The sequence below is a fragment of the Schistosoma haematobium genome, chromosome 3, assembly GCF_000699445.3.
Source record: "Schistosoma haematobium chromosome 3, whole genome shotgun sequence".
NCBI classification, from domain to species: Eukaryota; Metazoa; Platyhelminthes; class Trematoda; order Strigeidida; family Schistosomatidae; genus Schistosoma; species Schistosoma haematobium.
In genome coordinates, this window is record NC_067198.1 from 37,587,174 (window position 1) to 37,602,686 (window position 15,513).

General features: G+C 31.8%; 1 protein-coding gene across 1 annotated transcript in view; it reads right to left on the reverse strand.

Moving 5' to 3' along the window:
• Positions 1 to 3,224: 3,224 nt before the first annotated feature.
• Positions 3,225 to 15,513, reverse strand: part of MS3_00010661 (uncharacterized protein) — a gene marked incomplete at its 5' end in the record, with an annotated part of 53,003 nt that continues 40,714 nt past the window's right edge. Inside the window, 2 exons of the mRNA XM_051219056.1 lie at positions 3,225 to 4,864; positions 7,989 to 8,174. Coding sequence (XP_051069812.1) covers positions 3,915 to 4,864; positions 7,989 to 8,174 — 1,136 coding nt within the window. The 3' untranslated portion in view covers positions 3,225 to 3,914. The remainder of the gene's footprint in view (positions 4,865 to 7,988; positions 8,175 to 15,513) is intronic.

Below are 15,513 nucleotides of genomic sequence, written 5' to 3' on the forward strand. Positions count from 1 at the left end.
AAGTCGGAGGTCTGTCACTTGATTTACACTTTCTATTAATTGTTTTCCTAAGTCGTACCTTAGGATTATAACCCGTTAGTTCTATCATGCATGAAATACAATTTTGAATAAATATTATCAACGAACTTGCGATCTCGATTTTTGAAGGCCATTGTTCACTGCAGTAAAGAAATACAGGAAAAATTGCTATTTGTTATATCCGTCTTCAAATAGACAGATTGTCATCCCATTTGTGCTACATATAATATAAGTAAATAAATGGGATGAGAGACATTCAAATCCATATCTAGATTTCATTTGCTATCAGTCTTTCATAATTGTATGGTTTTTACAATAAATAAATTGCTAGCTTACTCAAAACCTTTCTCAATTAACAAAATAGACCAGCTGAATTATTAAAAAAAAAACCCATGTGCATCCCAAGTATCCGTGATTCGTTATTCATGGCGTTCAAAAGAATGAATTTTTCCTGCATCTTTATCATATATAACTATGCCATGTACACACTCCAAGTCGACGAAAGGATTTCTAAGTAGAAGATCAATCTCTAGAAAATTAGATGAACAAAGAGTAACTATTCAGAAAACTAGGAAGAATGCATGAATCTGTCAGACAGTATTTTACATAGCCATTGCAAGTGTGACAGTTTTGAATCTGCCAATAGTTTGTGAATAAAGAGAATTCAGTAAGTCTCTCATTTACAAACATTGTTAGTTGGTGAACTTGAGTGTAGACATCCATAATTAAGCTGGTATTTTATAACTCATGAAAGAGTAAAGATCTGACACACTTCGATAACCTAACCTGAAACTAGCCTAATTTTATTGGGGTCGCCATTTCAGAGTCTCAATTAGGAGACAGATTATAAAGAAAATAGAAGTTTTATAAACCATGTTAATTCAACTGATCCTATGATCTCTCTTTTTACTTTTTTTTACTGACCACTGCTTTTAATCATCATCTGGATTTTTTTCAGTCAATGTTTAAATTTCTACTGCTTTTCATTGTATTTACATACTGACAAACTATGTTTTCCTTACACCTATAAATTTAGTCGAAGCTATAAAAGTTCGGAGATTTTTCCTTGTTTGCCAAATTGTCTATCAGATTACCGACAAAATAGACATACGTCGAGTTACCTAGGATGAATAATCATTCTACGAAATCATTTATTATCAACCAATCAACAGTCCGTTTCTACAAATACACACTCAATAATCCATTAAATTACACAAATAATAACTGAGATTAGTACTGATGGAGTAAGTATAGGAGCTTAAACGTTACAACTGTTTCTATTGATCTATAAATACATCTTTTTGAAAAATCGGACTATTCACAAAATATGCATCATTAGATTTTCTGTTTTACAACTTCAAATAGGAAACTTTTTTAGATTAGTAGTAGTCTAGTCCACTGTAAATTCAATAAAATACAAGTTTAAAATTTTATAAATGGAATTTTCTTAAATTTGAAATTAGTTTCCGGCTTAGTTCATCAGTTATATTAAGTAGAACACTGTAAATAACTTAACCATGAAGAAAAGAATTTACAGGAACTTTTCACTTTTTTTGGAAAAAAAGTATTATCAGCATGGGGTTGTGGAGATTATTAAGTTTTTGATTGAGATCATGAACCGATTAATATTAGACCACCATTGAAAACCTGTAAGCACTAGATGACCCTGGGTTCGAATCTCGCGAGCGGGATCGTGGATACGCACTGATGAGGAGTCCCACAATAGGACTCAAAGGCCTTCCAATACTTTTTTTCAGGTACGTTCATATACAGACAATCCTGTATCACAGTATTATTATGCATATTTACTTATGTATATCTGGACTACATTTTTTAAAATAATCTATTAATCATGTGCATAGTTGACAATATCATTATTGCGATAAGTAATAAGATGAACTATGTAATGAACGTGTCATGGGATTATCTAAAATTTGCATGTCCGTGATTCACTATTTCTTATTCTTTAGATCATTAAAGTAATTTTGATAGTAAATCGAAATCTAATATGGAGAGTATCATAAAACAATTGTTAAATATACATGACATTATTATGCAAAATTAACTTCGGAATTAAGAAATACGATTATCTCGTTTGTTATAAGTCTGTTTAACTGTAAAAGTTAATGTTGTCAACGTTAAGAATTGCAATTAGTCAGTTTCATTTTCGACATACTTACATGTTGACCGGATTACCTTGATATTCCCATTCAACCAGAGGTTTTTATTCATGTTGGATAGTGACTAATAATTGTATCAAGCTTACAAGTTCCAAATAAGATAAAACGTGTTTCCTGAGCTCAAGTGCTCACCAATATCCAACTTAAATAAGAATTTCTTAATCATTGTTACTATTTTTCATTTTCTGTTTACTAAAAGCTGTATGAAAAAATGATTCTGATCACTCTGTATTTCCTGACTGGTAAAAAGGATTTCTCTTGAATTGATGAGCTGATCTGAGTTAAAATATCACTGGGAAGCTGAAAGCACTTGACGGACGTTTCGTCCTAGTATACAACACCTCACTAGTGAGCATCCGTGAGACCCTCACGTCACAATCGAACAAACGACCCTCAGTCTCACACTGGAACACTTAATATCTGAACCACTGAATCGTAATCCGACAGTATAATTTTCTAACTTCAGTCAATCCGCAATAGTACACGACCATCTCCCATTGTCTTCAGTAGGTAATTGCCAATCACTCGACACGGTTTAGCTTCACTGATCACGGTCTCTCAATAGAAGTGTTGAAATTTCCTCTGGAAATTAGTTACTAGTAACCACATAATAATTATATGTGTTTGTTGAGATTTTCGAATTTCACTGAAATCCTGAAGTGAATTAAATTTAAAGATCATCGCGCAATGTTGCGGATTGATTAAAGTTAGAAATTAATACCGTTGGATGCCAATTCGGTAATTTGGACACTAAGTGTTCCCGCGTGAAACCGAGTGTCCTTGGTTTGATTCCGACGTGAGGGATCATGGATGCTCACTACTGAGGAGTTGTATGCTAGAACGAAGTATCAAAGAAGTTTCAACTTCGATCAGTTCATGATTTCAATGAAAATGAACAATCTTTTATTGTCCCAGTTTGTTATCAAATTTATTCATGTTCATAAGAACAGAATTCATTTGTTTTTACATATGACGTGATCTTAAGTTAATGATGATGATATACGATCATAAAAATATTTAATAAGTCATGTTACTAATAAATATTTATTGAATTATTGAAATGTCTAGAGTTAAAACATAATAGTTTCTGTGTATGTTTTATAAATCAGTCAACATTATTATCAACATACAAGAATAAAATAAAATTATACTAAATTAAGAAAAGTTTACACTATAAAAGAAATTTATAAGTGGTTTATTGCAGATTATGACTGTTAGAAACTAATTTACACAACGGAATAACTTTCATTCTATAATTGTTTGAATCTATTCAGAAGTATATGAACTATGTAAGATGATAAATTTCAAGACAATGATTGTTTCAGTTTGCAATAGTAAAACAAATAAAACGGAATTGGTGAGACTATAATTTGTGGACGATCATTGAGCGACGCTAAAGTGACCTTGAGAATGTCCATCTACTAACCAAGACTAAATGAGTGTTATAAAGCAATGTGAAGAATAAGGATTATGATTTTCGGTTGATGGTAGGGGTTAGGAATTAGATTTAGGGTTTTCATCACGAAATGACATAAGCTAAAATGCCAAAATGCTATTTAGCCAAATGGATGAATGAATTTCGTGCCAAAATCTAAGACCTATTATCCTAAATCTGATTGGTTCGTCCATGAGTTACAGTCTCGGCCAAGAAATTATTAACTTCATACTTATCTAAATTTTTTTCTAAATAAGAAATCGGATTGATGAATAGTTTAACTATGTAATTCTTCTAACCTTCTGTTTTTCTTTTAATTTTAATTTATCAACTTTTTTCATTTGTGTTGCTTCGTTTTGTTTCATTTTCTTGATATTTTTTCTATTTGATCCAGTTACTTCATTAGCTGTTCCTGCTTCTGCTCCAGGCAATAAAAAACTGCCAAATATTGATGATTTTAAGTTTGTATCAGCTAAATTAACTTCTTGATCATTCTCTATTTCATTGTCATCATCATCATCATCATCATCATCATCGTTAACATTATCAAAGGGAGTAGAAACATGATCAGGGTAATCATTCATATCATGAATATTCAGTAAAATGTCTTTATTTAAAGAATAAAATGAATCAGTATTTTCATTTGGTGTTAAACTTTCTGCTAATTTACGATTTTGTTGTTTGGTATTTAATTTAACAGTATTTTGTTCCTTGATATGTTTTATTGGTATTTGTTGTTGATTTGATTGTTTTAAAGAAGGTGAACCAGTAGATTTGATTCCTTGTATTGATGTTTTCTTTGAATTTATATTACCGCCATTTTCTTGTTTATTATTTGGATGATGTTTAATTGTATGTTCATTTTTTGAATTGATATTAGATTGAACAGATTTTGAATTAAATGATTTTATTTTAGATTTTATTTCATTAACATTATGATGATTATCTGGATTATCATTCATGTTATCATTGAAATCAAATGATGGAATTGCTTGTATTGTATTCTTTGGTAAAGGTTCACGTAGTTTAGCACGAATACGTATTAATTTACGTTTAGCTTCATTAACCATATAGGCTTGATGTTGTTCTTCTTGTGTTGGTTCACGTATTCTTAATACTTTTTTAATTAAACCAGAAGGTGATTTAACTAATTTATAATGTAATCCACCATCACGTCGACAATCTGGAATACCATCACCATTTGCATCAGGATCTAGTACATCAGGAATACCTTAAAACAAAAATTAAAGAAGGGTAGATAAGAAAAGAGAAGTCTGAAAACGATAAACACAGCTTTTGATATAGAAGACTTTTGAAAACTGTTAAATTTTATCGTTTACATCATGGACCGACTTTAATTAGATAACCATGAATACCAAGAATTTAAATAAAGCTTTATTTAAATTCATAAAGGGAACCAATTGCATGAAATACCAAGAATTACTGAACAACTGTTTTATTCTAGTATAGCTTAACTTATCAGCAGCGTCCATCCACGATTTCATTGAAGATCGAACGCGTCATTAATGAACAATACTGAAGAATTTCATGCTATGAAAAAGCAGTTGTCCAGTACTTACTGATTTCCAATTCTTATTTAACTAAGTCAGTCTATCATATAAACTATAAAATAAAACTATCGGTAATTTCAGTTATTACGACGGATTTGAATAAAAAATGTAGATTGAAAAGTATTGAAATTTCCATACTGGAAGTTAGAACAACACATATAAGCAAACAACATTGTTTTCAGTCAGCTCTTTGTTATAACTGTGACTGCAGATTAGACGGCAGCGCATTATCGATCGAACCAAAGACGCGTAAACACGTAAGGACGGCCTAGAGTCCTGATTGACCCTGCTTCCTGTTTAGCCCAGCCAGTTAAGTCCAGAACGCAAGTCTCAGCCTCTGAGATATGAATCGTTATATTTCAAGCATACTCTGTTTATATACCAATCAAGCAGACCACATCGTACCATAAAATAGAAAATGACATTTGACACGTGAAATAAGTATTGATCAGTACGAAAATGACATATGAAATAAATATTGACCAGTAGGAAAATGATACCATCTCTAGTCCGAGAATAGCATTAGACTTAATAGAATAATTTTTGGGATATTTTCCTGAATATCTCGACAATGTTTATCGGACTTTGTAATATTTATATGGGTGTATGAAAAATTAAACCAACCAAGGCAGTTTATGAGTCAAACATAACAATTAAGTAGATTACATAGTTAAATATATTTTCATATACATAACCAAATATTAGAGTAAAACCTAGTAAAGATCTATAAGAAAACAATATTGCTCATTTATATCGATTATTCACGTTATAATCTACCCATTTTTTACATGGTTTCCTAGTTCATCAGTACAAGCTATATATTGCTACTAATTTTAGTAATCTACCTCATTGAAATGTTAGTACAATATGATTTAAAATAATAAGTAATTAGGGAGAACTAACGAAGGCTTTCCGATATATATTATGCTCAATCACTTTTATAAAAGAATTTGAAGATTTATTAGTATTTTCGTCCTCCTTTGTCCTTATTTAGTAAGATTATTATTTCTTATATTATTGTTTTATTTGTTTCAGTTATAATGGAGTTGTTTTTGGTTCTATGGTGCATTTATGTGCTAAGTAATGGTCATTAGTTCCAAAGCTGTAAGTTGCTGTTTTAGGCAACTGGCATTAACTTAGGTTTTTTAGTCACTATTGTAAAGAAGTAAATGATGAAGTGATACATCCTGTTTGAAATTCCAGTTCTGTATATTTCCTATCTTACTTTTGATTTACTTTTTCTATTAATTTGGTAGATATCAAACAACTTGAAATATGACCCTATTTCGATTCAAGTATTCATGAGTGTTATTTTTAGATTATACGACGAAAAATTCAGAGCAGGAATCTCTTTTCAAAGAACTTTTTATTAAGTTATACAATCGTAAATGTGTATGAAATTTTAAAAACACGATGATGTAATAGGTCATAGAGTGTAAATAATAACAATAAATTATTGCTTGTACAAATAAAAAGGTATATAAAATTAATAATTATAAACACGAAGTTCAGCGATGTTTGCTTATAGTTCCTTGAAAAAGCTTGGACCAGATCACCGAACGAAACGGTGGATTTACTTCAAATTCAATCAGTGAGATGTTAAAAATATATTCCTCATTAATGTCTTAAATAAACTCGGTGTTTAATTACTGTGAAACTGTTCGTTCAAATTTAGACGAAAGTTCTTGTATATTTACGATTGTACAGCTTGATAATAAATTCGTTGAAAAGAGATCTCGCTGAATTTCATGTTATATTTAACTGGGAACTATGTATGTTTATATAACAATATGTTATATTTCAATCAAATCAGTAAGTTTTGTCAATCCAACTAAGAGTTATAAGCAGTTGATGGGATTTCACGAAATAAAATGATTTCGTACCATTTTTTCATTTGGAATTTTAGTATTTGTTCTGATCAGATTAATAAAGAGAATAAATCGTCGAGAAGAAAACTTTCATTGTCTAAATGTTTTCATTTTTAAACAAATTGTATAGAAATAGAATCAACCGATTTGTGACATCATAATGAAGTATGCTAAAGAAGGAGGAGTACATAAGTCTCTTGGTATATACCGAAACAATCCAATGCACTTGAAGATAAGTAATCCATCTCTTATAGAGTAAATTGTGAAAAATTCATGAAATGGATTGAAACCTGAATACATCATATTCATAACTAAGAGTGTATTAAATTAAAGCCATATTGGTACAACAGGTAGAAGGCTGAACAAATCATAGGTTTCTTACAAATCATCAGTACATGCATGTCTGAACAATAATAAAATCAAAGGTCAATAGGATGATGAATGTAGTAATACAATAAAAAGACGTTTCTTTTTATACATACGACTGAGTTGGTCTGACAGTACATTATTTTCTGTGATTCTTGATTTCTTTTATCATTATAGAGTGATTCATTGACATATGATACTACCAGGATATTATATAGGTATACTGATGAGGAAACTGATAAGAGGTTATTAGCTAATCAGTCAAGCACTATTATAAAACCAACCATACATAATCCAACTACAACAGTGCTTCATCACAAATCCTTAATATTTCCAACGGTAGAGTGTTTTCCCATGGCTGTCATACTGGACACAGTAAACTTAGGCGCATAGTTTAAAAGTTACAAATCACAATGGTATACACATTAACTCCTCTTTATTCTTCATTGATTTTTTCACAATTGACGTCAATTCATAATCAAAATATCTAGAATTAATCAAATGTATTTGAACTACCAATTTTCTTTAAAAAAACCATAATAATTCCTACCATCATTATCATCATCTTCGTCTACGTGGTTTAATAATCCATCCATATCTGAATCTTGTGTTCTGTCGATTTTTCCATCATTATCCAAATCATTATCAATATGATCTGGAATTCCATCACAATCTTTATCATTTGGATCGCCTAAATCGACATTTAACAAGTTGGCTTCTTGTCGTGCAATATGAGCTGCAAACAAAAAATAGCAATTGTATTCATAAATTATGGTTTTTTTTAGGAATAACAATATACGTAGAATCACACTCAAGCCAAATACTATGTATGATACTCCAGTGCACATTTAAGCCTAAATTATACAAACACAAGTGTACTTAGTGAAGAAAACTACATACAAATCTAATGTTATTGAATTATTTGTATAAGAGGAAGGGGGTACCGAGAAAATCACAAATCCGCATTAAAAATGGTGTAATATTGATGGTATTTTAAGTTGACAGATACTCATCAAATTAATTACACTAATGAATTCAATAAACGTTTTTCAATACAACTAATGATGTTCTTAGAGGTGGTTAGTAATAAAATTAAGAAATTTAAGTGCTCAGTAATAATGTATGAATGATGTTTATAACAATTACAACATAATATCTACTCAGAATCCGTAAATGTCACACGTGGAAATGTAAAGATTTAAACATTTACGAAGATAAGCGACTAAAAATATTAAGTTTATCAAGTAAATTAGCGTTGGATTGTCTCACATTTATTTACTAGTTGAAGTTTTAACAAGCCAAATATTTTTGAATTTATTACATAATCAATTGTTATTCATCCTTTTTATACTGTAAAAGTAGAGTTAATGCTATCTATGTTGTTTGGTTTTCAATCCCCTAAACAATAAAAATGTCATTAATTCGTAGATCGATTATTTCCATGTTGAGCAAACATCCATTTTTTCATGTAATAGTCTCATGGATACTATCGACGAATTCTATCTGGTCGTTAACTCTTGTTTAGATTCCTGTCTACCTCTTAAAACGGACAGGTTTAGTAAACCTTACGAATTATATATACCAGCTAAATATCGTAATAAGCTAAGACGCCTACAGAAACGTTATTTTAAGTCAAACGACTTCACGGCAGTTGTACAAATAACAATAATTTTTAACCAAAATAAAGAGAAACATAGGTTAAAAGCCATTAATGAGGAGATACTAGCACTTAATACTAACTCAAAGGTACAAAACTTAACTATCCTTTTCAATAAACGCGCTTAAGCAACTCAAAATGTTGATATACCGTGCATCCAGCATAATAGCACTTTTATATACGATTCTAAAACTATAACAGACCTCAGTGGTATTTTTGCGAATGGTGTAGTAATCACAAATGGCTCTGCTTCAAGAGTTATGTGTGTGACTAGCAACTCAATAAAATCTATCTCTTTCACATGCATGGAAATTAGTCAGGCTATAAGTATCCTTAAGCTTTCGAGAGGTCATGGAGCAGATGGGGTTTCATCCTTTGTCTACAAATATAGTGATCCGGATATTCCACTTCTTCTAAAGCTGTTTACTCTATGGAAACAGGTTCTTACCCTTACTGTTGGAAAACCGCGTACATCATACCACGTTACAAATCTAGAGATTAGACTGACATGAACAATTATCGGCCGATAAATATTACTCCAGTTATCTCTCGAATTATGGAAAAAATTATAAGTGATGAACTTTCGAACTATTTACTCGCTGGAAAATTTATCAATGATACTCAACATGGATTTCTTAGAAATCGTTCTCGCATGACATGTCATTTTGACTTCTTTAATTTAGTCTATTCTTTACATAGCCAAGGATATCTAGTCTTAGTGCTATATCTGGACATTTCTAAAACCTTCGACATGGTTAACCACCAACTTCTTATAGGTAAACTCGCATCTTACGGGGTTCAACACCCTTTGCTAGCTTGGTTTGATTCCGTTCTCAGCAATCGACATCAAATAGTTAAAATTAACTCTTCATTGTCTAATGCTGTCCCTGTTAGAAGTGGTGTAATACGAGGTAGTGTCTTAGGCCCTTTGCTCATTTTAGTGTTTATCAATGATATTTGTGGAAGTTTTTGTGTGGGTAACCCCCTTCTATATGCAGATGATCTTAAAGTAGTATACTCATTTTCTCCACATCAGCTGAAAAATATGCGAAATTGAATCAGCATGAAGCTTAACAAGGTAGCACAGTGGGGACGGTTAGGGTTAGGAATTAGATTTAGGGTTTTCATTATGAACTGGCATCACTTATAATGCCAAAACTCTATTTAGCCCGATGGATGGATAAATTTCGCGCCAAAACCTGAGATCTGTTATTTGAAGGAAGCTCTTTTTCCCTAAATATATATATTTTCATCAATCTGATCAGTAAATACATTGTTCAATGTATCAATTCTTTACACATATAACATTGAACATTCATAATATCTATAACCTAGGCAAGAATAATTTATGCTAACAGATAACAGGGAAATAGGACACATATAAACACACAAACAGAAAAAAACAGATATGAACTCATGGAAAACTACTTGAACAGTCATAATTCTTTGTAGAAATACACTAATATTCATGCTAAACATTAAAGCATGCTTTCAAACTAACGAAGCTAGAATTAATAATTGTTGTAGTAATTTTACATTGAAAAATCTTATTTATCATTTCATGGCTCGTTTAGGAGTATTTGCTATTGAAACTAATTTGTTATAGCAAAATGTACAAGAGGGATTAAATACATAAAACTGTAACGCCTCAATAAATTACATTTTAACATATATTTTAAAAGTTTTAGGTCCAATTTCAAATAGTGTTAAAAGAAGTTATTGTTAAGCCCATTTACGTTAAATTCATGAAATCTATAATTTAAGCTTTAAAAAATAATTATGTCGTTGTGAAACAGATGATGATCATGATCCAAGCATAATAATGAGGAACCACGTAGTCGACTTTTGAGATTATTGGCAGCTATAAACACTCCATGTTTACAAATATGCCAGTTCATGTCATTGTTAAAATTCCGAACTTTGGAGTTCTAGGAATGCTTTTTAACAAACTGTTGTACTGCTATTTCTGGTTTACAATAACACAGTTAATATAAGTAAGTACAGTGTTTAATCTGTTTATTCTGGTTAGCGTTTAAACGGATTAAATAACACTATGCTTACTTATATTAACTATGTCATTGTAAAAAAGGAGAAACAACGATACAAAAGCTTGTTAACAAACAGGCCAGATTCCGTAGGGATCGATCGTGCACGGACTGAATCGCCACACTACAGACCATTGTTGAACAATCAATTGAATGGAACTCATCACTGTACACCAACTTCCTAAACTCTGAGAAGGCGTTTGACAGTGTGGATAGGAGAACATTATGGAAACTTCAACACTATGAAGTACCTGAGATCATCAACATCATCAGGAATTCATAAGACGAACTACACTGCAAAGTGGTTCATGGGAGACAGCTGACACTCATTCCAAGTGAGGACAGGAATAAGACAAGGCTGCTTATTCTCCCCCTTCCTCTTTATTATGTTGATCGACTGGATTATGAAGATCTCGGTATCTGAGGGGAAGTAAGGAATACAATGAACAGCTCAGAGCCAATTGGAACATTTGTTCTTCAAAGATAACCTGACCATTCTATCCCATACACGCGGGCAAATACAGTTTATGATAACCAGCGTAGCACCTGCCTCTGCATCAGTAGGCCTTATAAAACACAAAGGAAAAAGCAACATCCTCAACTTCAACACAGAGAACACCAAACCAATCACACTTGATAGCGAAACTCTGGGAGAGGTGGGAAGTTTCACATATCTGGGCAGCAACATCAATGAACGTAGAGGATCTGGTGCAAATGTAAAGGCAAGGATTGACAAAGTAAGGGCAGTGTTCCTACAGTTGAAGAACATATGGAACTTAACTGTTAGCCAATATCAAAGTCAGAATCTTCAATACGAACATCAAGACAGTCTTACTGTAAGGAGCTGAAACGTGGAGAACTACCACAACCATCATCAAAAAGGTAGATGTATTTCTAAACAATTGTCTATGTAGGATATTGAAGATCCTTCGGCCGGATGCCATCAGCAACAGCTTACTGTGGGAGAGGACAAACCAGGTTCTACCTGAAGAGGAAGTTAGGGAAATTCATTGGAAGTGGATAGGATATACATTACGGAAATCATCAAACTGCATCGCGAGGCGAGTGCTAACTTGAAAGTCTGAATAGAAACGGCAAAGAGGAAGGCCAAAACACACACTGCGCCGAGAATTGGAAGCAGACATGGAAAGGAACTATAGCAACTGGAAACTACTGTAAAGGATTGCTCAGGACAGGGTTGGATGGAGAATGCAGGCGAGCGGCCTATGCTCCTCCATGAAAGGTAACAGGTGTAAGTAAGTTAGTTATAATGTTGTGGAGGTCTTTGAAATTCATTGAAATCCTGGAAAGACCACCATTAAAGACCTAGTGGTCTAATTTAAGTCACTTCAGGATTTTAGTGTAATTCAAAAATCTCAACAATCACATATAATTATTATGTGGCTATTAGTAACTAATTTCCAGAGGAAATTTCAACACTTCTATTGAGAGACCGTGATCAGTGAAGCTAAACCGTGTCGAGTGATTGGCAATTACCTACTGAAGACAATGGGAGATGGTCGTGTACTATTGCGGATTGACTGAAGTTAGAAAATTATACTGTCGGATTACGATTCAGTGGTTTAGATATTAAGTGTTCCAGTGTGAGACTGAGGGTCGTTTGTTCGATTGTGACGTGAGGGTCTCACGGATGCTCACTAGTGAGACGTTGTATACTAGGACGAAACGTTCGTCTAGTGCTTCAAATTTTTTAAATGGTGTATTAAAGTAGATCACTTGATATTATTACAGGGTTTAGGGAATAAATAATTTTTCTAGTTGTTATCAGTTAAGTACTTTTCATGAAAAAAACTAAACTAATATAACAGTAGTTATTCATAACATAAGTCGATTAGTTCTTAAATTTGTTATTTCTTCTTCTCAACCTATTTTTTATATGCGAAGAAAGTTAACTCACGTTCCATGATGACATCTAGAAAAAATACACCATAAATAAAATACAATACTGAGGAACATGTTAATGTATGACTCGTTAGTTCATGTAAAATAATAATTACTCCTTAATTAAAAGTAATGAGATTAGGTCAGACATTGTTGGAGAAAATGATAACTTGAAAGTATGTATGATAATATTCACTAATCGTACTATGGCGTACATAATAAAAGGTGCCTATATATATGTAGTTTTAAACGTCTTGACAACAAATCTGTGTTGAAGTATAAGTGGGAAATCATTTATCTTTGTAAAGAAAGGTGCAACAATAAACTCTAAAAACATGATAGACATTGCACACATTTGTAATATTCCAAAAAAAAAATCTTCATGCATTTTCAAACTCTAGACAAACACAACACTTTTAAAGTAAGAATCATTATCTTAATACTAAATTGACAAGTATCATAGTTCACCATGTGTGTATTGTACATCGTTAGATATTTCACTGTCGGACATTCCATGTGGAAATTTTTTCACAAAAATTGGCATATAAACTCGAATTTTTTTCAGACGATTATCTGAAATAATTTTTTTTGTTTTTGATAAATGTGATTTAGTTGATGAAGTTTAGATTTTAAAAAAATAAGGAAAACAAAAATGGATAAAAATTGATTTGAATAAATAATTTTAATAGGTAAACAAATATTTCTCCTTCTTTACGTTAAGCTTATGTTCCTTTAAATAACACTTGTAAGTATACGGTTGTGGTGAACACGAACACCAGTGGGGATAATCGAATGTATTTAACACGAAATTACAGGACTTGTTAATAAAATCTAACAATCATAAAGTAAATGCTTAATTTGCAAAATGTCCATCGATTGTCTCAAAATAACTCAGACTTCATTGTTCTTGCATTTTCATACAAATTGCAATCTGTTTCCATTCTTTACTGTTCGATCCTCATGCCTCTCTGCTGCCAGACGTTCTGTTCACGACTAACATCGCATACTACTTATGTCAATATAAGTAGCACACAGTTATGTATGAGATTGTAGTTTTTTGTGTTTTAGCGAGCTTATATACACTTAAGGCATACTGCATACTTAACGGAATTAACAATCGTTTCGTGAACTTGTATAACAGACTGATACAAGCTGTTATTTCAACTTATCTGTCATGAACATATGACATTGTAATCTGATTTGCTATATTTTATGTATTCATATATAATTAATCTTAACCTTTCCTTTAAGTATATTTTTGTGTATCCACGCTTATCTATCTCTATTTGTCTAAATTACTATTTGTTTACTTTCATACATAAACTGATTCAAAGTTAACTAAGCGTCTTCCAACTAATATTTGTCAAATATAACACAATGTTCATTTATTTTGTCTTGCGATATTGTGGATATGCACTGCTGAAGAGTCCTATAAAAGGACAAAATGACTGTCTGATGCTTTCAGATTTTCAACAGTTGTCTTAATTTGATCAGTTCATCATTTCAATGATATTCGTCTTTTGTCTGATAAATTGCATTTTACTTTTTATTTCTACATTAATAATGACACTATAAGAAAATATAAGGTGCTAGTAAAGATAATATGTTATATTGTTTATCATCAGATAAATCAATCAAGGTAGTGAGCTCTAAAGATTCAGAAATGTCAGTTATCTTAATCTTCAATAGTTGTAGTTTGTAAATATAACAACTATTTATGATTTAAACATGTTACAACAAATAGGTACGCATCTTTTACAATTAACTAAATTATTTCTCTCATTTCGATTTTTTTAATTATGCACTACCAACAATATTCAGTGATCAAATGTCAATCCCTTTCTTTGCTAAATCATTCCCCTTGAATATAAAAGACTTTCTTCAATTTTCTTCGGACAATAATATTGGTCTAAATGCTTGATTTGACTTTGAAAAATGTATGGATGCTAAATTAGTGTTAGTTTTAATTCATACGAACTTATGTCGAGAAGTGGATATCATTATAAGATCATTCGGACAGAGTAACGGTGGGAATAGAAAACAAAAAAAATACAAGCCATTTCATTCTTATTAATGTTTCAAAAGATGAATTAAATGATATACTGATGTATAATTTAATTCGTCTATTGGTTGTTTGAACCGTCTCACTGACGTTTGGGACTGTAGTTCACTATTGTCTTGTTGGCATATGTGCATCGTGTGCGGATCGCTTCAATATTCTTTTAAGTCACAAATATATTGAGCAGAGATATATAGTGGCTAGTAGTAGAATCTTGAACGCGCATTTTATCCTGCCGACGTGTCTCAAATAGGATGAAATGTTCGACCTAGATTCCACTACTAGCCACTATTCAATTCTGCTAATTAAAATGTGGTCAAGTAGTCAGAACTGAGAGTTAGATGGATTGGGTGGTTTAAGAAACAACACCGGGGAGCAGGGAAGAATACTTTCTACCTGAATATTCAATGAA